The following is a 24,277-nucleotide window of genomic DNA, read 5'->3' on the forward strand; positions in this document are numbered from 1 at the left end:
CGCATATATACAAGTCATTTCGCAATATTAAGTGCTCGCATATATACAAGTCATTTCGCAATATTAAGTGCTCGCATATATACAAGTCATTTCGCAATATTAAGTGCTCGCATATATACAAGTCATTTCGCAATATTAAGTGCTCGCATATATACAAGTCATTTCGCGATATTAAGTGCTCGCATATATACAAGTCATTTCGCAATATTAAGTGCTCGCATATATACAAGTCATTTCGTTATATTAAGTGCTCGCATATATACAAGTCATTTCGTTATATTAAGTGCTCACATAAAGTAAAGAATCCACAGTAGTGTTATTGGAGTTTGTTTGAATTATTATTCCTGCAACCAGAGGTGGCGCTGCAATAGGGGTCGAACCAGAGATGGGGCTGCAATAGGGGTCCAACCAGAGGTGGGGCTGCAATAGGGGTCCAACCAGAGGTGGGGCTGCAATAGGGGATGTAAACACTAGTATTACGAGATTTATTTCATAGTAGTAACAGTAGTAGATTTAAGTGATCTTTAGTGGCTAAATAAAAAGCTTTTTGTTAAAAAAGAATTGATGTAGCCCTTTGCTTTTCTATTCAAACTCAGTAACAATGAGCAATGTCAACAACAACAAAAACCACTGCCGCATATTATCTATGCATGTATAGGTACATTGTTGCTAGCCACGGTTACTGAGTCTGGTAGTGCTTCCCATAGTGTAAACGGAGACAATAGGCGTGGCTTGCGACGATGGTATAGATAATTACGGTAGTGTAAACGGAGACAATAGGCGTGGCTTGCGACGATGGTATAGATAATTACGGTAGTGTAAACGGAGACAATAGGCGTGGCTTGCGACGATGGTATAGGTAATTATTACACGTTCAGTGTGAAGGGATGCAGCTTTGACAAAGTGTGATTATGAAAAAAGAATGTTAATGTACATGGCGTATATATACAGTTTCAATAATCTTTGAATATGAGAAATTTGTTATTATCATGATATATTTTTATAACTCATACAGACAATTGAAATAAACTTGTGATTACAGGGGAGAAGCTCAGTCTAGATGGAATGCACACTCGGGCTGTGGATGCGTGGAAAAAAGAAATTCAGAACATGACAGGTGTGTATATCTGTGGCATTCATGTGGAACAAATAAAGACAGATTCTGAACATGACAGGATGTTGAACAAATAATGACAGATGACAGGTGTGCGTGTATTGTATATTCATAAGATTTCGTATCATCATGCAGAAAAAATATAGCATGATGCATCATATTTTATGAAGATATTGTAATACATCACAATATATCGTGTTATGAAATGGAATGGTTTTCTTTATCATCATTCATGAGAAAAAAGTTCTTTTAGATTTGACTGCAGAGTACTGAATTTACTGCTGTCGACCAACAAATGCATGTTTAATTCAGTTGCTTTTCATGATTTTAGATTTTCAAGCCATTGTGCCATGTTTACAATCCTAAAGTGCAAGAAGGATATTACTTTTAAAGATTAGAATGGAATTCCAGCAAATAAGTATGCTGTATTAGGGATGTGGTTGTGATTGTAGATAAGGCAGAGGATGCTGAGAGAATCAGCCGGGTGCTCCACTCAGTGTTGTACACGTACATATTGCGTGGTGAGCTGGGAAAATCGGTCGACTTTGTGGACTCTCTTGTTGTCCAGGGCAATGTCTCCAGTTCTATTCTGGACCACCAACTACCCACAAGTGGACCAGGACAGGAGAAACCACCACTAATGACCATTGTGTTTAACTCCATGCAGAGAGAGGTAGATGGAATCTAAACAACAAAATTAATGTTAAGTGGAACTAATGTGTCATGTTTCTCAAGTACCTTAAGATATGTTGACAAGGAAATGGATGCTGGTGTAGAGAGTGGATATTGGTTTAGAGAGTTTGTATTAGTATAGAGTGTGTGTATTGATTTAGAGAGTTGAATATTGGTTTAAAGAGTGTGTATTCCTTTACAGTACGTGTGTATCGGTATAGAGAATGAATATTGGTGTAGAGAGTATGTATTGCTTTAATTGTGTATTGATTTAGAGAGTGTGTGTATTGCTTTAAGTGTGTATTGATTTAGAGAGTGTGTGTATTGCTTTAAGTGTGTATTGATTTAGAGAGTATGTGTATTGGTTTAGAGAGTGTGTATTGATTTAGAGAGTGGGTATTGAATTAGGGAGTGGATGTTGGTGAAAAGAGTGGGTATTGAATTAGAGAGTGGATGTTGGTGAAGAGTGTGGGTTTTAAATTAGAGAGTGGGTATTGAATTAGAGAGTGTGTATTGAATCAGAGAATGGATGTTGGTAAAGAGAGTGTGTATTGAATTAGAGTGTATTTAATTAGAGAGTGGGTTTTGAATTAGAGAGTAGATGTTGAATTAGAGAGCGTGTATTGATTTAGAGAGCGTGTGTTGATTTAGAGAGCGTGTGTTGATGAAGAGAGTGGGTATTGAATTAGAGAGTGGATTTGATGAAGAGAGTGGGTATTGAATTAGAGAGTGGATGTTGGTGAAGAGAGTGGGTATTGAATTAGAGAGTGGATTTGATGAAGAGAGTGGGTATTGAATTAGAGAGTGGATGTTGGTGAAGAGAGTGGGTGTTGAATTAGAGAGTGGGTGTTGAATTAGAGAGTGGGATATTGGTGTAGAGAGTGGGGATTGAATTAAAGAGTGAGCATTGAATTAGAGAATGTGTATTGAATTAGAGAATGGGATATTGGTGAAGAGAGTGGGATATTGATGTAGAGTGTGAATGTTGGTGTAGAGAGTGGGATATTGGTGTAGAGAGTGGATATCGGTGTAGATAGTCATTAGTGGGATATTGGTGTAGAGAGTGGGATATTGGTGTAGAGAGTGGGGTATTGGTGTAAAAAGTGGGATATTGGTGTAGAGAGTGGGATATTGGTGTAGAGAGTGGATATTGGTGTAGAGAGTGGGATATTGGTGTAGAGAGTGGATATTGGTGTGGAAAGTGGGATATTGGTGTAGAAAGTGGGGTATTGGTGTAGAGAGTGGGATATTGGTGTAGAGAGTGGATATTGGTGTAGAAAGTGGGATATTGGTGTAGAGAGTGGATATTGGTGTAGAAAGTGGATATTGGTGTAGAAAGTGGGATATTGGTGTAGAGAGTGGGATATTGGTGTAGAGAGTGGGATATTGGTGTAGAGAGTGAATATTGGTGTAGAGAGTGGATATTGGTATGACTATTATCGCAAGGGGCGTAGTTGTTTCACAAATGCTCACATATTCTTTGCTATGATATCACTCAGCACAGCATGCTTTTCTTTTCTTCAAATCTTCTGCAAAACTCTGTAGCGCCAAATACTGATATAATTTTGTACATTTTGTTTAGCCTTATGGAGGAGAACATCATGTTCCCTGTATTAGGGACAGGGGAGTAAGACAGCTGGTTCAGAGCATGGCACGCTTCATGGCTGCATACTTCACCAATGAGACAATGTACATCTTTCCTCCTCACAGTCCCCAACCCCTTCCATCCATCCACTTGGGGGCCAGAATTAAAGGTATTATCATGGCAGATAAATTTATAAATCATATATTGCAGTTATATCTTGAGTAAGACCAAATTTAGGTCACATGATTTACTAAGGTGACCTATTGTAATGTGTTTTTGTTGGTCGTTATTTGTACATTTTGGATCTGTTGTGCATTAATATTTGAACATATTCAACCTTTTTGTAATTCATAGTCCTGGATTTAGTGCTTGTGTTGGTCTCTATGAATTATACAATATAGATACAGTCCACTCCACTTATATTGAAGTCGGTTATATTGAATTATCTGTTATATTGAAGTTAAAATAAATCCCCCAGTAGCAATTTTTGTGTAGTTCAGCATTGGTTGTATTGAACTTTGGATATAATGAACAATTCCGGTCGGTCCCCTGAATTTCATTATATCCGGAGTAGACTGTACATTGGTATAGGAAAAGTCTTTATAGTTATGATGTATAGAAAGGCCTCTGTGAGAATTGTTTGATTCATGACCCCTTGGTCAGGGGCTCTCGTGCTAGGATGGTGGTACTATAGATTAGATAGTGAAAAAGCATTGTTTCTTTGAAACTTTTTCTTTACTTCTGAACATCAAGCAGTTAGACCTTTCTAATCTGACACCTGTGTGCTCCATTTCACTGCTGTTATAGGTCAGAATAAACCCAAGACCAGCAAAAATTAATTACAAGCAATTCAAAGATTTAACAATTTATTTACAATTATTTACAGAAAAATGTAGTGTTGAAAAAATTGCTAATTTACAGTAGTCAAAGTAAGATGTTTGTTTACCGCCAAGCTGAATTGGCACGAGATTAAGTGGTGGAAATCGGCTGTTAAGTCCAGTCCCCAGTCTGTAATATTGTAAAGTGCTTATTACCACAAAATTTACAGGCTATTTATAATAAAACAAACGTCTAGAGAATTCTATTTCCAGAAAATGTATAATGTCTTTAAACAGATATTATATTTCCATTCTATTCAACTCTCCTAAACACCGTTCTAATAATAGAACACCTAGAATCTTGTCTAGGTCAAATGAGTCAATCAAGTAAAAATGTGTTACACAACACTATGAATTCTGACCCTAGCTTCATTTTTCAATTATTTTTTTATGTTCTTTACACTATACAATCCAACATCCTGGCTAATCCAACATAAACTTTATTTCCTAAAGCATGTCAGATTAGACAAGTTTTACTGTACATACAAACAGAGTGAATACTAGTTAGAATGAACAGGGAGGCCTCTACCAAAGTAATGAGATCCATAGGGCCGTGTTCAAAGGTCTGGTTGCATATGTGTGACAAGCAAGGAGACATAGCTTGATCTTCGAAATTTGTAACACTTTTGGGCTAATGAAGTGCTCTGGTGCCAAGGCAGACCTGAGGGTAAAAATATATGTAAATCATAAAAATATTCTTCACTCTTGCTTGCATGGCTGTTTTTAGAAAGCATGTTCACATGGTTAAGAATGAGGTTGTACTGTAAAACAGGTAGTGCATGTTATACTTCGGTATCTATTGAGGCCTGTGAGCCTCTAGTATTGAAGGTGATGTAACATGGTGTTCATGTAATTATAGAAGTTTCAAGTAACTATGGTTCATTGATCTTTAACAGTGGAGTTTGTTTTGCTCAATGTGGTGTGCAGGGACATTTTTTCCCTGATTTATTTTTGTCTTTATTCTAAATGCCTGAATTTGAATCTGGGCAAGCATAGATTTATTCATTCTTTAACGTATAAAAAAAAAAATGCTTTGGGCTAATTTAGAATTGGGCAAAATTATTTTCCATTGCAAATTGGTGAAAATAAAATGATAAGGAAATTTTCATATATAAGGGTATATCTATCACTAAGGAATTATGATTTCTAGTAAGATTTTTAATATTTTCTTAATATCAACAAGTTATTTAAAGACCTTCATAAATTCAAACAAACCTTATGACCTTTACCCTTACCAAATACTTTACTTCCCTCTTTCTTAAATAAATACACTGTAACAAGTTTCACACTTTATTTGCCTTATGTATACAGATAAATGATGTGCTTACCCCCAACGGGGGCCCCCTTGTGGCGATTCTTGGTCTTGGCAATTAAGCAATGTGTATAATTGTTGTAGATTACAACTAATTTACAATGGAAATGCCATATGTGCATTGACACCAAAATAGGTATAGGACAAAAACACATCATTGCCTTACTGAATTGAAAAATCCATGAAATAGAAATTCAAGCAAATTTAAACATTCCGGTTGACGGCAATGATTCAATTTGCGTATAAGTCCAATCCCCCTTAAAATGCAGTAACTGTATTAAGGAAAGTCCGTGCTTTTACGTATCCGGTTTTAAATTTTAAACACCGACTAGAAAGTTCCAGTTATAACTTCTTTGTTTGATGTTTGTAGTTTACGAGAACTGTACGAGTCAAATTTAGCATTCAAATGTGAATCTTAGATATATTTACCATGAATAATTATAGTGTGAAGTCCTCACTAGCTCCAATGGTACAAAGCAATATAATATCTACATTGAAAGGCTCATAGGCTTAAAAGACTCATAGCTTGCAATCTAAGCCTAAATTATTTGTACATGAGCTGTAGTTGCTAGAATGTACATATATGTTACACTATATTTATTTTTTCTATAAGTATGAGATAGCATGTATGTATTTTTATGTATTATATGATTGATAGCCAAACAAAAAAAAAATAACACACACACGAAAAAAATTGTGAGGAAAAGGAAGGGGTGGGGGTGCACCCCCCCCCCCCCCCACACTCCTTGTGTTCTAATTGTCTGGTAGGACAAAATTTTCAGTATGTTTTACATATATATATATATATATTGTCATATTCTGTTAATCTTGATTTTAAGACTGTATTTGCTGTTACAATTTACTATTTTCAAAGTGTGCAAAGAATAATTGTAAAACTTAAATTTAAAAATGGGGGTTTACATATTCAAGAGACCATTTCGCAAAATATCTCTGGTCAACTATGGTAAAATATGTTTTTTTGTTAACCTTAGATATAATTATAAATATTTTTAAAGAAAAACTGGCATGTAAACAATTTAGATGTTGAGAATGTTTCAAAATTGCGATATTCTGTGATTTTTTTCTGAAGGATGTGAGAAGATTAAACAGCAATTGTGTATGTTTTCAATTGAATATATTTAAAAATTCTCTCAATAAATGAATAGCTATTGGATTTTATGTATTATAGCTTAATATGATGTGCTTTGGTGCATATTTTTAATAAAACATGAGATGATGCATTCTTGTGTTAGAATTTGGATTTTGCATTTGGGGGTATATGTGCTCTGTAGCACATAGTATAAAAATAAACCTGCAAAGGCATGTCTTATATGGGCTTTTTAGTTAGTTTATGAGTTGTTAAAGTTATTTAAATGAAAAAAAACTTTGAATGACAGAAATTTCTAATAGTATTTACCTACCTTAATTCATTGCAAGATCAAAATTCAACCACAACACTTGTAAATAAATCAATCATATGGATATGCATTCAAAAATATATCAATTACAAAAATGTTGGTAACTTGGATCCCGGTTAGCGGCAACCCAAGACCAGACTTGAAATTAAAATTCACTGTCAATGTCAACTGGACATAACAAAATACCAGTAAACAGGAACTGGACGCACATTCCTCCAGGGGAAACACAAGAAGTACTGCAGACCAACAAAGTTCGCCAAGACATTTAAGACTCCTTCACGTGCCAGATGATCAATTGATTCAGCGTTACATCTGAGCACACCATGAGGACCATGTTGAATGCCATTCCCTGCTATGTTAAGCATCCGCAATCTCTGAAATGATAAATCTTACTGGCGAAGCAAATTTTTCAAACAAGTAGAAGTGGAAGGGAGGGAGGGAGGGAGGGAAAATTATTTGTCAAGAATTTCAAACCTTCGCTTCTACCCGAAAATATTGAAAAGGAAGTAGAAGTTTATAACAGTAAAAATAAAACCTCGGTGCAACTACAAATTCTCCGGAATAAAATTCCGGAATAAACATCCATCAATATTCATTCTGGCTTAAATAACCTAATTTATTGTACAGCAATAAATTGTATTATAATTACATGTTACAACTAAGTAAACCTGTCCTTCCTTTACAGATAGCAGAATTATTCCCAAGTACCATGACAATATAAACTCCCTGATAACCAAGGAGGGTCTCAGTCGAGTGTGGACAACCGAGCGGACCCTGGAGTACCTTTTACTCAGTGGACTGGTATGTGAGGCAGCCTGGTTTGCTGAAAGGATGGGAGACTGGAAAGTGGCATTTTTGTTGTCTGTGGCCTGTACTCAGCACAGGAGTATAGCGCCCCACGTTTACAAAAAGTGAGTAAAAATTGATACAATGAAATTTTGTCACTGACTTTGTGAATTTAGGATGGGGCATTCAGTTTTGTCCATCAATCAGTAAATTTGCTAGTCTTACCAAACAAAAACCAAAAAAAAAAATTTGATGTTCTGTAACTTTGCAAACAGATTTGAATTACCCCCCCCCCCCTTTTTATTTAACTTCTCAGGCTTTGGTTTTTAACATCCTAGTACATTGTATGCAAAACTTGAGTCTTAAGGAAGTGAGATGTTTGTTCATCTTTTATTTAAGGAAGAAGAAGCCATTATCAATTCCTCTATTCCTGGAGCCTGCCTCACTCCTGCAGAGAAAACTGGAATCGCTGGTCCACCTCCACAAAAAGGATGGACAGAAAAGTGCAGCAGGTCAGTGGGGGGGGGGGGGGGGGGGGGGGGTGATTATGTATGGGGAAATGGGATATGAACTGATGGTGTAACATGTGGAGATGTCTGATATTGTATTGTTTTTTTAAGTCTCCGGGAATGTCATCCAACCTCTACTGTACCTGTATTGAGCAATATTCTGACCTGTATAGGGCAATATTCTGACCTGTATAGGGCAATATTCTTACCTGTATAAAGCAATATTCTGACCTGGATAGAGCAATATTCTGACCTGTATAGGGCAATATTCTGACCTGTATAGAGCAATATTCTGACCTGGATAGAGCAATATTCTGACCTGTATAGGGCATTATTCTGACCTGTATAGGGCAATATTCTGACCTGTATAGGGCAATATTCTGACCTGTATAGAGCAATATTCTGACCTGTGTAGAGCAATATTCTCACCTGTATAGAGCAATATTCTGACCTGTATAGAGCAATATTCTCACCTGTGTAGAGAAATATTTTGGCATTAAGGAAAGTAAATGAGTTTATATAGTACAGTATTCCAATTTTCCAGGATTTATTCCAATAAGTGATGAAACAAACATTGTTCAGCTGTCCAGAACAGTGGAGGATATTCTGATGGCGGGGATTATGAGTGGTGTGGAGGTGGTACCCTGGCTTGTGACAACCCTGGTGCACCGCTTGATGGACACGGTGGCTCAGCTCTTCCCCTTAGTCCCTCAGGACTTCTACCTTCCCTCTCCACCACTCTACTGCCCCCAGCCTGCAGACACGGGACAGGTGAACTCATTTTGTGTTTTTCCTACAAGTATTTTTACATCTCCTGAATATGAAGAGTTCTTGTATGATTTCTGAAACATGTTTAAATTGTATGGTGTAGCAATATTACTATGCTTTGTATATCAGACTAGCTAGCTCAGTGGTTGGATCATCTTACTAGTAATGCAGGGGTCTCAGGTTTGATCTCCAGTTGATCCAAAGTTGTTTTTCCCCTTCTTTGCTACAGTAACTTAGTAACTTTCATATATACAACCTTCTGTAATATGTAAGAGATGACTTTGCATTTTTACTTGCCACAACCAGGAACTATCAGGATATGCTAACTCTAAAACAGACATGGTAATATACCCCAACTTTTTTTGTACAAACAATATGGGATGCAAGTGAATCGTACCTGAAAAGTCATGAAATATCGTATATAATTGAGAAACGTCACCTACTCTATGTCTTTAACATGGTGATTTGTCACCATTTGCATGCTTAACAGTTCTATTTGTCATGTGCTATATCTTTACTTGATTGGAAATTTGACCAAGTAAGCTGGTTACTTATTTTTATTGAATTTGACATGGTATGTGTATTTAATTTCAGGAGAAGAAATCAGCAGAGGTTCTGCGAGAGAGTGGTCTGAGGTTTCAAGCCTCGTCCCTGATTCAGCTGATCCTTGTGGTTCTGAATAGTGGCCACACCTCCCTCCCTGTGATACGCTGGTATGTACAGGAACTCAGCGTAATCCAGGAAAGGGCCGCACAGTTTAAGGTATGTTATGAGTTCAGTGTTGAATGTACACGCACAAATGTATTGGTGTTTGCCCACTAAGCTTGAATATGAGATAGCAGAAATGTCACTGGTATTTGCCCACTACAATTGAATAGGAAATAAACAGAAATTTCATCTTGGTATCGGGGTTATTCATCCACTTATATAAAGAGTGGGAGTAAATATTTATGAAATAAATTTCATTTTTTTGAAAATAAATGAGGGGATGACCTGTGATGTTTCACGCCAGCATACCTCATGGAATGTGTTGGTGCCTCATGAAAAGTATGCTGGCATAATGCGTTGCAGTTCATACATGTACCCTCATGTATTTTCAAAAATAATTTTTTTCAATATTTACATTCTACTTTCATTTCTGTCAAAATTCCCAGCCTTTGAAATAGACATACTATATTTATCAAGATTCATACACGCATTGTTCACACTTGCAATGCATTTAGAAGGAAATGGCTATCATTACAATTTGTAGAGATACCAAAGGCAAATACAATAGAAATGTAAATACTTGTATATGATGTTGTCTGTATTGGGGGGGGGGGGGGGGGGGGGGGCTTTCTCAAGGATAATTACAATAGAAATCTCATACGTCATGTCATATAACTGTTTACATACTTACTAGGATTAAGTATAAATGCGTGATTTTTTTTAAAGTAGTGTGTTGGTGATATTTAAATGATCTGTTTTGTTTCAAAGATGTGTTTCAGAAAAAAACCTAAGCATATGGGCCATAAAATCAATCTTTTCATCTTGCAGTCCACCACAGAAGGTCCATGTTTGGAGTTTCCTGAAATTTTGCAGCAGTTCAAAGAGACGGAGTCTTCGCTGCGAGCCCATCAGGAAGAAGATGCCGTGAAGCAGGTCCTGCTGGGATTCCGAGACTTCTGCTCACTACTTTGGCTCCTCCATGCTCGAGATAAACTTTCATTTAATTTGCGGAGCCGTGAAAAATACCTCAATGATGTAAATTATCAGGATTACTTAAGGGTAAGACATCAGTATTTGGAAGTGTGTTGGTTACCTGGCACACTAACCATAATTCAAATGAATGCAGGGATGAGCTTAGAGCTCCAGTCACACTGTTATGTGTCAAGGTCAAAGCACTATGTTCCCCCCTTCCTGGACTGGGGGAGTTCCCACTTCCTATGTATGGCTAGATACACTAGTTTGCTCAATATCTAAGAATCCTTTGCTTGACAATTACCAAACTTGGTACAGTAGTTGTCCTTAGAGTGTACATGACCCTTGTAGATTTTCAGGTCACAGGGTCAAGGGTTAAAGTGGAAATAATAAGATATTGTCTGCTCAATTTGTTTGATAGACATCAAACTTGGTACATTGGTTTTCCCTAAGAAGTAGATGTCCCCTATTGATTTTTAGGTAACAAGGTCTCAAACTGGAAATAATAAGATATTGTCTGCTCAATTTGTTTGACAGACATCAAACTTGATACACTGGTTACCCCTATAAAGTAAATGCCCCCTATTGATTTTTTAGGTCACAAGGTCAAAGATCAAGGGTCAAACTGGATACAATATTAAAGCTATTGCTGAGTAGTGCAGATTCAAGTTTCTTCAAATTGTGGTCCCCAGATGTAGGGCAGGTCCACAGTTATGGGAGAATAAAGTTTTACACGTGGATATAAAAATATTCTTCTCAAATACAGCAGGGCCATAATAATCATATTGATATGCAAACATCTTCAGGTACTACAGGTTCAGGTTTTATCAAATTATGTCCCCCTGAAACAGGGTGACACCAATTAAATGGTCGAAGTTTTATGTGAAGATAGGAAAAACTCTTGCCAAGTGCAGCAAGGCCAGAATTACTAGACATATCAATATGCAAACATCCCCAGGTTGTGCAAATTCAAGTTTCTTCAAATTATGGCCCCCGGAAGTAGGGAGGGGCCACAATATGGGGATTAAAGTTTTACATTGAAATATATAGGTAAACACAACTGCTAAACAAGAACAGGGCCAAGGTGACTCAGGTGAATGATGTTGCCTCTTGTTATTTTAATGAAGTAACAAATCCCACACAGAAATCATTTTATGTATGTCATATCACTGATCATAATAGATGAACCATATGATCATTGAAAAAATACAGATTGGGGTGGGGTGGAAGTCATGTCCACAAGTACCTGTGGTACAGAACAACAGGAGTAAATATAGATACATTGTATGTAAGAAAAACACAACATATGATGTATAAATCAATACCATATTTTATTACTATTGTTGAAAAATGTAACATATGAATATTGAAAACCCAAAAAAGGCAAAGAAGCATGTGGTCATTGACACGGCCTGTGTTAACCATCCTTGTACTTTCTTAAGTAACCTGATACAGACCTAAGTGAAAAGTTTCTCTTATCAAATTATGTTATGTTTGTTTTATGGCAAAAGTTTAAAGATATCTTTCAGCATATTCCTATTAACAAAAAATTAACGCTTTAATTTCTCTGGGCGACAGTTGATGGAAACGTCAATTTTTAGGTCTCTTGAGTAAACTCAGGTGACCTATTGCAATTCGTTGTCGTCCATTGTCGTGTGTTAGCAATTGAACATTTTTAACTTCTTGATAACTACCAGTCCATTTCTTTTCAAACTTTGGAATAAGGGGGACATAAATTGTATGATTGATTGTATCTTGCTTAACGTCTCACTCGAGAATTTTTCACTCGTATGGAGACGTCACCAAGACCGGTGAAGGGCTTCAAATTTAGGCTTATGCTCGGCGCTTAGGGCCATTGAGCAGTGAGGGTTCTTTAGCGTGTCACACCTACTGTGACACAGGTCATCCGTTTTTAAGTCATCTCTGAGGACCCGTGACATTCACACCTGATGCCGAGTGTTTGGCGATGGAACTGTCACTACCTGTTTTAACAACTTAGGTCTGTCGCTTTCAGGATTCCAGCACCCCAGGGACCTTAGGGGCGGGGCAAAACTGCCCAAAATTGACCAATTTTCAAAATCTTCTTCTCAAAAACCACACATGTGTAAGAAAAAGTAAATGCATGGTGATGTAGAGCAGGAAGGCCTCTATCAAAATTGTAAATTTCATGATTCCCAGGGTAGGGGTTCTGACCCAAGAATGGGACCCCAGGATGAGGCCAAACTTGGTATATAGTGTTTATGTGTAAAACACTTAAGGTGGGTCCTTAGTCCTGGATTTTTGGGGTTTAGGTAGCATTTTTTTGTTTGTAATCAATAGATTAACATTCAGAGTAATGAGAAAAGGCAAATTAGTTAAGGATTTCCAGATTTATTTTCATTACAGACATTACTGAAGTAATGTACCCCTATGTAGATTTTTATGAAATTCATTGGAAACAGTTATCTGTTGTTGTTTTAAAATAAAAACAACAACAAAAATTTTAAATTGCATTTATTTATCAGGAAACACATCAATAACTAAAACACATGTCATTTTCAATATGTTCATCAAGTTTTAGTATAATAAGTGCAAAATTATTGAATTAGCCTTATTCTCCAAAATGTTAAAAAACAAACAAATATGGACACAATTTCTTTATAGCGTGGTTTACATATCATTTTTTCTGTTTATATTAGTAAATGTACATCTGTAATAGTTATTTATGAAAAAAAATCCATACCTTTCCTTAATAATTTCAAATCTATAGCTTCCAGAGTATGTATACCCCCATAAAAACCCTTAATCTGGCACCATACAACTGAGCTATTCAAAACCACTCGTGGATTAAAATTTTATGTAATTTCATAAAAAGACACAGATAATAATTCCTTATCACCTTGGTAAAATGTTTGTGAAAAATATAGGAAATCTATTGCATAATGGACTTGATAAATAATTTAATGAAAACAGAGTTATTGTTCTTGGATTCAATATTTTGAAACGCATCATTGACTATTCAAATATAACTAAGACTTTTGAAATATTTTATGGCTAACAAGATATTTTACAATAACTATTGAAAAAGACTCCAACAAAATTTATGTTCCAGTCATTAAATTATTGACTTTGCACAATCTTATGACGTCACAGGAGTGTGGAACTACGTTAAATAACACCTTCTTTAGTGCTGTTGATACTATGTTGAAACTAAATAGATATTTAGAAAGAACAGGTAGTCCTTTACCAAAATTGTAATTTTGATGATCCCAGGGGTAGGGGTTTTCGTATCAGGATTGGGCCAGAATGGTCAGTTATTAAATGTGTGAACAATAGACATTTTTAACGTCTTCTTGATAACTATCATTCCAATTCTTTTCATATTTGGTATGAAGCATCTTTGGAACAAGGGGGACTTAAATTGTAAATTTCATGATTCCTGCACTCCTGGGACCTTAGAGGCGGGGCAAAAACTGCCCAATTTTCAAAAATCTTCTCTCTAGAACTACATGTTTAAGAAAAACTAAATGCATTAAGATGTAAAGCAGGAAGGCTTCTACCAAAATTGTAAATTTCATGATACCCGGGATAGGGGTTTTGACCCCAGGGTGGGTCCAAACTTAGTATATAGTGTTTATGTGTAAGTTTGCTGATACATGTACTGTATAAAATCTAAATGCATAATAAGGAATAGCAGAAAAAGATGCACAAAAAATGGTGAATTTCACAATCCAGGGTTTTGACTCTAGGATGGGTCCAAATTAGTCATATCTTTTAAGGTTTTAATGTTAAGACAGTTATCATATTATGTGAAGCCTTTCATCAGTGTATGCACTTATGAGGGCATTGAAGTTTTAAGAACATGTCTTGTTTTATATTTTTGCTGAATGTTAAAATTCAACTTAGATATTCAGATTCTAGATTTCATAACCCTTGGGAGTAGTGATACTTTTTCACTAGTACTCAGGTGACTGATAAGGCCTGTGGGCCTCTTGTTTCTTGTTTGTTTCACAAGTATAGATAGCAGCAATACTGGGGTGATAATGACATTAAAATGTGTGTGAGAAAATCCATGTTGGTTTGAGGCATTACGTAAATTACACCAGGTGCAGCCAATCAGAATGGTCCATTCTGGTCTTGCATAAGAAATAATTAGCATTAATTTATCATTTATCAATCCCTAGGTAATTATCACATTAAAGGTCATAGAAGACGGTTTTTAACAATACCTTTTCTCTCCATAATTATCAACCTTGTTTCATAGATTCCTCATAAAAATGCTTTCTGATCGCCTGTTGTCCGTTGTCTGTAAGCTTTTTACATTTTCGACTTCTTCTCCAGAACCACTGGGGCAATTTCAACCAAACTTGGCCAAAAGCATCCTTGGGTCAAGGGCTTTCAAGTTTGTTCAAATGAAGGGCCATGTCCCTTTCAAAGGGGAGATAGTCACAAAAATGCAAAAATAGAGTGGGGTCATTTAAAAATCTTCTCAAGAACCACTGAGCTAGAAAAGCTGAGATTTACATGAAAGCTCCCTGACATAATGCAGATTCAAGTTTATTAAAATCATGGCTTTTGGGGGTATGATGGGGTCACAATAGGGGATCAAAGTTTTACATACAAATATATAGGGAAAATCATTAAAAAACTTCTGAAAATCACTGGGCCAGAAAAGTTTACATTCACATGAAAGCTTCCAGACATAGTCCAGATTCAATTTTGAAAAAATCATGGCCCCCGGGAGTAGGTTGGGGCCCCAATAGGGATCAAAGTTTTACATGTGAATATCTAGGAAAAATCTTTAAATATGAGCCAAGGTGACTCAGGTGAGCGATGTGACCCATGGGTCTCTTATTTAAGATTAATAACGATATTAACTCAAAGAAATTGAAGTGCAAAGGTACTTGGAATAGAAAATCGTTGCCAGATTATCGTTCCTGATTTCCTGAATTTGTGACGTCATAAGAGACGACACTCAGATTTGCGAATCAAAACAAAAGCACAACCATAGGCGATTTATTTGCAACTGGAGGAGTTTTTTAATGGGGAACCATAGTTTGTTGCACAAGGATATCACCTTGAACTCATAATTAATGCAAATGCGAGCCACATTGACGATTTTTCATCGGAGGACGAACAAGAAGATCGATCAAGGTCCTATTTATTCCGAATCGGTTGAAATAATACTGACTGGTTAGCGGTTAATGATAAATGTATGATAATTTCAGAGTACATTCTCTGATGACAATAAGAGAAATGTAGATAGTTATTGCTTGTGCTATTTCTAACCCCATGCAGACACGCAGTATTGGTTTTTTTTTCCAAATGGGGGGGGGGGGGGGCGGGGGTTATCAAGTTGAAGGTTGACTGACAAAAATGGTGGGCACCCCCTCATCCTCCTTTGGTTTTATGTGCCCAAGTCCCACCCTGACTCGGATATATTTTATAGCCAGATTGGAATTTCCTTTGCACACATCGTGAGCGCCATATTTTGAATTTATTATCATAAGATTTTTACGAGAATGGTGTGCACTGAGCTATTTTAGTTTAACAGGTGAATATAATGATAAATATAAGTGGCTACTTAAAATTCTTTTACAATAAAATTTGTGACATTAGGGCCTATATGAAGAATAATAATTTACTTTCACTTAACTTAACATTTAACGTTATTTTTTGGTTTTAAATTTTGTCCCCAATAAGGAAACCAACATGCAAATTAATGCTTCATTTGAAGAAAAAAAAAATCATCCCCCAACTCTTGCATGACCATGAAAATTGGTTTATTTCACCTAATATAAAAACTTGTAATTTCAATATTGCTCCACCATTTGCTTTGAACATTCTTTTTTAAACAGAAAAGAGGGAGGGGGGGGGGGGTGTCGTCTGATAATGCAACTTTCAACATATAAAGTTAAACCCATCTTCAATATATTTACTTATATATTCATTATTCAGAGAAAAAGATTCTGATCAGAAGAGTTTCATGTGACTATTTCATAGTGAAATTTCATTTCTAAACAAATTACTGTAGATCATGTTTATGCTAAATTATGAATATTTGTACTACCATCATTATACAGTCAACGTTTTGCAGGATTTTCTCGTTTTCACCGTGCTTGCAGTTGGTCTGTAGTCAAAAATAGTTAGAACTACATCTGGTCGAAGATTTAATTTCATAAACCCATTAGTTTTTGCCAAAGTAGAGTATAACGAAACTGATCCTCATCAACCCCTGTAATCGCGTAAAATGATTGTCAAACAAATTCGAGTTCTGTGTTCTCGGTGTAGATTTCACACCCAAGTCTTTCTGAAAGTTGGATCATTAAGACAAAAGTATATTGAAATACCTGACTTGCTACATTACAGTTGAATGTAAGCACATTGAACATTTTGACGGCTGAAACCCGCAGTTGTTAGTATAAACAAATACACATTTGCGTCAGGCTGGTCTCTTTTGACGTCATCAAGCAAGGGAGATAAGTCATCTTACTATTTTGATATTTCACACCACAGCAACATTTGACGGTCTGTAGCGTCTGTTACCTTACGATTTTTTCTGAATGACTTATTTACATATGTTAAGTAATTCAAAAAGAACACATTTTCGTGCAAAACAATTTTTTGGGGAAATCATCTCCTCAAATATTTGTGATATATAATACAATATTGAACATAGCATGCAGTTAACATGGAGGACATGCCCTCTCTCTTATAATTTGCATAATCCTTTAAGTACAATAACATTTTTCAATGAAAAAGCTGTTTAAATTTCTAATTGTATGGTATATCTGTATAATAACTGTATAATTTTTTCAATCTTGATTTTATTTATAGTTTCATTAGTACATTTAAATAAGTAATGGAACTCATCAGCCAAATCAGTATTATTACACAAGATGCGTATGCTTTCATTTCTTTTACACTCAGGAAAGAGGTAATTTATACCTATTAACAACACCCTTTAGGAGATTGGGGTAAGCTGGGGGTATTCTTAGTAAGCATTGCTCACAGTACCTCTTGTTGACTTTTGTATTGGGTGTCCAATTTTTGTGCAAGGGTAGTGCTAAAACCTCTAAAAATAATGCAATCTTTATCAATCTTCTTTATTTCTCAGTATCTGGAATAAAAATGTACAGATGTATTGTTATACTGAACATGGAAGCCTCTACCAAAATTATAAAAATCATGGTCCCAGGGTAATAGTCGCTTGCCATTTTAAAACCACCTTCTGCAAAGCATGTATGCAAATATATATATTCACATATTTTATTAGTTCCCTACCGACGAAGTCGAAGGGGACTTTAGGTTTGCGCTCCATCCGTCTGTCCATCAGTCCAGTTTTCCGCACTTTTTCTCTGTTCTTGTAGATATTTATTATATATTTGGTATGTTGCTTTGCCATAACAAGTTACAGATCAAGTTCAAATTTAGTCTCAGTCCATTTTCTTTTTACTTAGTTATGGCCCTTGGACTTAGAAAAATAGCATGAATTATCAGTTTTTCCGGACTTTTTTTGTTTGTGTTAGCAGATATTCATTTGATATTTGGTACATTGCTTTGCCATAACAAGTTACAGATCAATTTTGAATTTCGTCTTGGTCCATTGATTTTTCACTTAGTTATGGCCCTTGGACTTAGAAAAAATAGCATGAATTATCAGTTTTCTGGACTTTTTTTGGTTGTGCTTGCAGATATTCATTTGATATTTGGTACATTGCTTTGCCATAACAAGTTGCAGATCTAGTTTGAATTTCGTCTCGGTCCATTGATTTTTCATTAAATTATGGCCCTTGGACTTTGAAAAATAGTATGAATTGTTAGTTTACATCCAAATTTCTTATCTCTGTAGATAAGAGTACTACACTCATTAAAACTTCTAGCATAGTAATATAACAATATAGCTAAATTATTCATGATCACCTACATGTCACAGTTTATTGACTTGATTAAAGATCTAAACCTAATTATAAATTTGTCTTTTTCCCTGGTCTAGTCTTTGTACCTGAATAGTAGTTGATTTCCAACCATTCCTATCCTGGTTTCCCAATTTTCCCTCTTACCATAACCTACATAATGAACTTTGAGTATTGTTGTGGTACAGTAATTTTTGCATCTGGTAGGGGACTGTGTATTGCCATGCAATACTCTTAGAATGCTTGTTCAAAATAATCCCTTCCATGAAAAAGCATATAAAAATTCTTTCCAACTTTTAGTTTGCTTTCTCATGGGTTAGGAAGAGGTGCAAATGTATGGTTTAAAGTTCCATAGTACAAATATTCTCCTACTTAGAATCATGATTATTCCTCAGTTTGCTTTGTTTTCAGTATCAAAGTTTATACTCAGAATTGCCCCCACTCCCATGTAGTAGACTCAGAAAGATAAATTTTTGACAAGCACTCTGTTTTATTAATCAGGATACAATGTATTGTCATTTGAGTTTTTTAAATATCCAATTAAAAGTCAATGTTTGTTTTCATAGGATAGCTGGGAATCTAAAGAAGGTGAAAAATGGAATAAAGAATGTTTCACCACACTTCAGTGGGCAGTGCATATGTTGACCTTCAGTCGGTTTCTCCCAGATGAGGGATGCATTTACAAAGTCATTTTGTCCCTGTTGTTGGAATTTCCCCCTTCAGAAGACACAGCAGACATTCTGGCAGAGCATTTTAATGACATGGAGATCTTGGATGCTGAGGTACAGGAAAAACTAGAAAAATTCCTCAACGACTGGCAGACAGTGTTCATTCAACCAGAGGATGATGGGAAATCTGCTAAGCCAGAACAGGAGGAAGAAGATGAGAATGATGGGAGAAAATCTGTCACATTTTTTCAAGCCTCCCCCAGAGGGCAGTCCCTGTCTGTTTATTTTTCCAAGCAATGTGAGGCTGTCCTCAAAGTATTGAAGAAGAAAAAGAAGGTGTATGGAGCATATGAGGAGTTTGTTTTTGACAGCAGTGGGAGAATGCCGGCTGGGAGTCTTACCTCAAGTCAGCCTCCAGAAATGTTAGCATTTTACATTGGATCCAGACCTTTTGAAACAAAACTGTCATATTTGGAGTTCTTGGACACATTCTGTGCCATTTCTTTCATCAAAGTGGAGGATTTAGAGAAAAGAAGCACATCTATACCTTTTCCACTTTTAATGCCATTTGCTGAAAACATTTGTATAAAGGAGTTTGAAGAATTAAATAAAATCAGCAGACCCAGTGATGTAAAGACAAATTTAGTGGTGATGTCTTCTCCAGGTAGAAGTCAAAATGTTAGGTCTGCAGAACATATTGACAGTTCTTCTTCACAAGCTAAAGCAAAACTGACAAATTTAGCATCTAAATTTCACCAGTCAGAGGAAGCTTTGTACAAAGACCAGGAAGTTGGTGGTGAAAATCTGTGGTCAGTGGAGACTGATTTTGGTCCAAGATATGCTCGCCTGCAGATGTGTTTGGATTGGTTAGCTGTGTGGTGCAAGAAACAACATTCTCTTGGACTGCATTGGAAAGGAGAACAGGACTTGGACTTTCGACCAACCATGAAGATTGTTGTATCGCCACGTCTGGTAGTGTTGGCACTGTGGCTACTAGAGAATAAATACAGTACAGCCAAAAAATCTGCAAGCAGGAGGAGTACCCTAAGGGAGAGCAGAGAAATGGCTGATCGACAGTCTCTGGATAACCTGATAGTGCAGGTGAACTCGGAAGTGACGGAGGCTCTAAAGAAACCTAGACGACCCAGACGAAGAGCAGACCGTCCACCGAGCAGGAGCTCAGACGTGGAACCGGACCAAGAGGCCAGTCAGATGCACTCCGCCTATGAAGAATTATTGATTGGGTATGTTTGAGGCAATTTGTTGGTAGGAATGATAGCACTGATTCTCTCACACTGTACTTTTAGTGAGAGAAGATGAAAATTGAACTTTTGTTTTGTAGCAAAGATGAGAGTACTTCTCTGGAGGTTAGTTCCCTTGACCAGGAGGATTTTACTAAAGAGTTTCAGGCCACAAACACATTCATCAGGTAATGCTGCAAGGACCACTTTATTATACAATGAATGAGTTATAATGTAAATATAAGACTCTGACAATTCATTATTGTACTCACTGTTATTCTGATGCTGGTATGGTTACATGCAACTTTAGATCTGGAAACAGACCAAGTTCTAGGGAAAGAGATGCTGAATATGAAGATTCTGGAAGACAAATTGATACAGATAGATGGTCATCTAGTAGAAGAAGCAGAGGACATTCTACAAATGGTAGTAGACACTCTACCAATGGCAGTCATGGAAGACGATCAACAATGGATGAAATGAGACAGTCAAGAGATAGAGGGAGTCCTGGCAGAAGGTCATCACAGGTCAGGGGTCAGTCTCCAAGCTACAGAAGTCAAAATGGTCATGTGACCCAACAGGAAGTTCCAGGCAACTTGGCACATGAAATTCAAAGTGTCATCAGAGGAGAGTTAAGAAGAATGATGGAGGTAAAGTAACACTTAGTTTCATTGATAATAGAATAACCATATAAATAACTGTTAAAAAGATATTCTCACTGATAGTTAGTTCTAACGTAAAGATGATGGTAATTATGAAGGGTTTGTATCTCCGTTTTTATTCGAGTATGTTTTTTTTAATGTATATACTAAGGCACAGCACAAGAGTATGATGGCAATGATGGGAGCTTTGGAAGACCCAGTGGAAGAATCCTTTGTCTCACAACGACAAGCTGTACATCGCAGTCCTCCAGGGGTAAATAACATGAGGAACACTATAGTTCTTGAGGAACTGGAAACAACAGAGGACAGGAGGAGAGCCAGAAGACGGTCACCAAGAAGACGATTGGATTCTCCAGAAGAACAAAGTCGACATGTGAGGCAGGTAGATGGAAGGCGAAGCAGGTCAGGAGAAAGGTTCCAGAAAACTCCAGAGGACCCAAATTTTATCCCTAGATATCTGAAAGTAGAGGCAGAGAGGGACACTGATGAGGAGCCATTCAGACTGCCTCCCATTCCAATGCCTGCATGGGCTGAAGAACCACAGAGACCACCACTGGAGGACTACCAGGACATTCCCCTGTTACGCCTGGAACAAGGTCGTGCTCCTTCCATGGTTTACACAGAACCAGGTAGGATACACGGCCATCATCAGCCACATATCTCACCTAGCCAAGCTTCCCATCCTCCTCCTTCATACCAAGAGAGTTTCTTCATTCCACCAGTGACTCAGAAACCAGACATTCAACCCCAGATTGTGCCTCAGTCTATTGAAATGCCTCTTCTGAAACTGGTTCCAGAAGACAAACCTTTTCTTGGGCCTCAAAATGTTTCCAATTTTGGACGTCTGCTAGATCCAGCATTGCTTGTAGCTCATGAACAAGATCTAGAGCAGAAGGAAATGATGAAATACAGGCATGCCAGAGATTTTTTTAAACAGCAGGTCAGTTTGAATTTTGAGCCTTCAGTTGTATTACAAACTTCTCATGAAATGATTGGATAGATGTGTAATCTTTTGATCATTCTTTTAGGTTGAAAGTCTTGAAGAAATTCAACAGAAACAACTGGGAAGTGAGCTATTACAGGCTAACCTACAAGCTCAGAAGGAAGACGCTGAATTGAAAAGATCTTTGAGGCAAAATTTTAGAAACTTGCTTTCAAAACATGAATGATACTGAATGGTTACTTATTTAACCAGAAGTCATAATTTAGTTGTTCACAGTGAAAGTTATTCTGAAAGTACTCCTACCTGTAAGAGCCTTGTTTAACATCCCAGAGCTCCTTATATATGAATTATAATTCATTTTGTAAAATACCAAATGCAATGGAAGTAAAATACACTGTATAATAAAAACAAAAACATACATATACATGATGACAAAGAATAAATGTATCACTGCCAAACCTGGAGCTGGATAACTGCTAAATCATGATAAAGGCAAATTGTACTTCAGTTCCGATTGCACTTCATTTTACATTAAATAAGTACACTACAGTAACCAACACCGTTTGGAAACGTGAAGTGTGTGATGCATATTATGCAAGTTATGCTAATGTACCCAAAATATTTAAATTTGTTCTTATAGGAGAAGAAAAGAAAAGCCAGTGAAAAAAGAAACATCAGAGAAAGTAAGCCTGTGATGGTTTCTCCCTGTCAATGTACATTTAGTGGGCTGGTAGATGTATATATGAGAATTTTGAACAAAGAGAATTCTAATTCATTCTTTTGACTCATAACTTCTGTATATATGCATACGGGTTGTCAGTACAGCTCTTAAGCCAAACTTCAATTTCTAAGGGTTAAATAAGTGAATTGAAGAAATAAAGCAGTAATCATTTACTGTATGATCTACTGCATCTGATGCTTGTGAGGATGGTCGTCACCTCATACCCCCACCCCACAAGCAACTCAGTTTAGTATTCTATTTTGGTTGCTTCATGAATTTATATACCTTGGTTGGAGTTTGCCAATGTCAACATGTAAATCTATCGCTGCATGCTTATCCTAACTGTCTGGAAACCTATTATTCTTGAATAGTATGCTTAAATTCACAAAGATTGATGTTTCTATGAATTTTTTTTTTGAAAAGTTGCAGATGTGAAATTTGTTTTTACAATGAGATTTTATATCTAAGTGCAATTTTTATTATATATCATACAATTTTAGAGAATTTCAAGAGAAAAATTAAAGAGTACATGTGTTTTTATATCAAGTATTTTTAATGTTTCAGAAATACAATTGGTATAGAAATTTAGTGTATGAAGAATGTTTTTAGAGAAAATAGACTTGTTGGCCGACTTTATTGAAAATCCTCAATTAGCAGTATTGCTAACTATAGAGCATGTGTGGCAGGTAAATTATTGAAGAGAAGTGAACAATGGGATGGGTGTTTGAAGGTATATAATTATATATTTTTCTAGTCCGCCTCAGAGTCACCAGAATCTGCAAAGGAAACCACTGAAGAAGCCGAGGCAGATGTCACGGAAAAATCCGAGACAGGAGAGGAGGAGGATGAGGAAGAGGGCATCCATGATGGATATGCCATCCAACCAGGTGGGTGTCTGAAGGCTTTAGGAGGCCCAATACACTAACCAAAAATAGGGGTGTCATGCGTGACATGTCCCTCCAGTAATAATGAAATCATAGAACCAGAATAAGGATAGGGTACCCATGCTGGTTTTTTGAGAGAAAGAGAAATTTTCAAAAATTGAAATATTAGAGAAGTGTAAAAGTCTCCTTTAGGATTTGAACCCACTCTAACAAAGATTCTCCATCGTTACCTATAATGGGTGTCACATATCAAAACTAAAATGTGGTACTAAAGAAATATTAATGACAACTGCAACAATTATGAAATGTGCAAGAAAACATCTCCACTTCAATGCACTGTAAAAGTGATGTAGGAGTAGGATATACACATCCACAATTTTATATTTGGTATTTTGGTGTCGGAAATATTGCCAAAAAATCCCCCATTTTGGTCATGTTGTTGATCACAAGATGAGACAAGCATTTGCAGTGTTATGGAATGTGCCTTGTAATTGCATTAGATCTCTCTTTCAGCAGATACTTTTTTAACCTAGTAAACACT

At 36.5% G+C, this 24,277-nt stretch overlaps 1 protein-coding gene across 1 annotated transcript in view; it reads left to right on the forward strand.

The window, feature by feature from the left end:
- Positions 1-24,277, forward strand: part of LOC125669757 (ciliogenesis and planar polarity effector 1-like) — a 68,787-nt gene that overhangs the window by 28,434 nt on the left and 16,076 nt on the right. Inside the window, exons 14-28 of the mRNA XM_048904488.2 lie at positions 1,043-1,117; positions 1,567-1,787; positions 3,369-3,540; positions 7,665-7,890; positions 8,165-8,277; positions 8,819-9,045; positions 9,637-9,804; positions 10,579-10,809; positions 19,184-20,529; positions 20,628-20,714; positions 20,837-21,176; positions 21,340-22,128; positions 22,217-22,320; positions 22,772-22,814; positions 23,607-23,739. Of these exons, the coding sequence (XP_048760445.2) occupies positions 1,043-1,117; positions 1,567-1,787; positions 3,369-3,540; positions 7,665-7,890; positions 8,165-8,277; positions 8,819-9,045; positions 9,637-9,804; positions 10,579-10,809; positions 19,184-20,529; positions 20,628-20,714; positions 20,837-21,176; positions 21,340-22,128; positions 22,217-22,320; positions 22,772-22,814; positions 23,607-23,739 (4,275 nt within the window). The remainder of the gene's footprint in view (positions 1-1,042; positions 1,118-1,566; positions 1,788-3,368; positions 3,541-7,664; positions 7,891-8,164; positions 8,278-8,818; positions 9,046-9,636; positions 9,805-10,578; positions 10,810-19,183; positions 20,530-20,627; positions 20,715-20,836; positions 21,177-21,339; positions 22,129-22,216; positions 22,321-22,771; positions 22,815-23,606; positions 23,740-24,277) is intronic.

This window comes from Ostrea edulis, chromosome 4 (genome assembly GCF_947568905.1).
Source record: "Ostrea edulis chromosome 4, xbOstEdul1.1, whole genome shotgun sequence".
Lineage (NCBI taxonomy): Eukaryota > Metazoa > Mollusca > Bivalvia > Ostreida > Ostreidae > Ostrea > Ostrea edulis.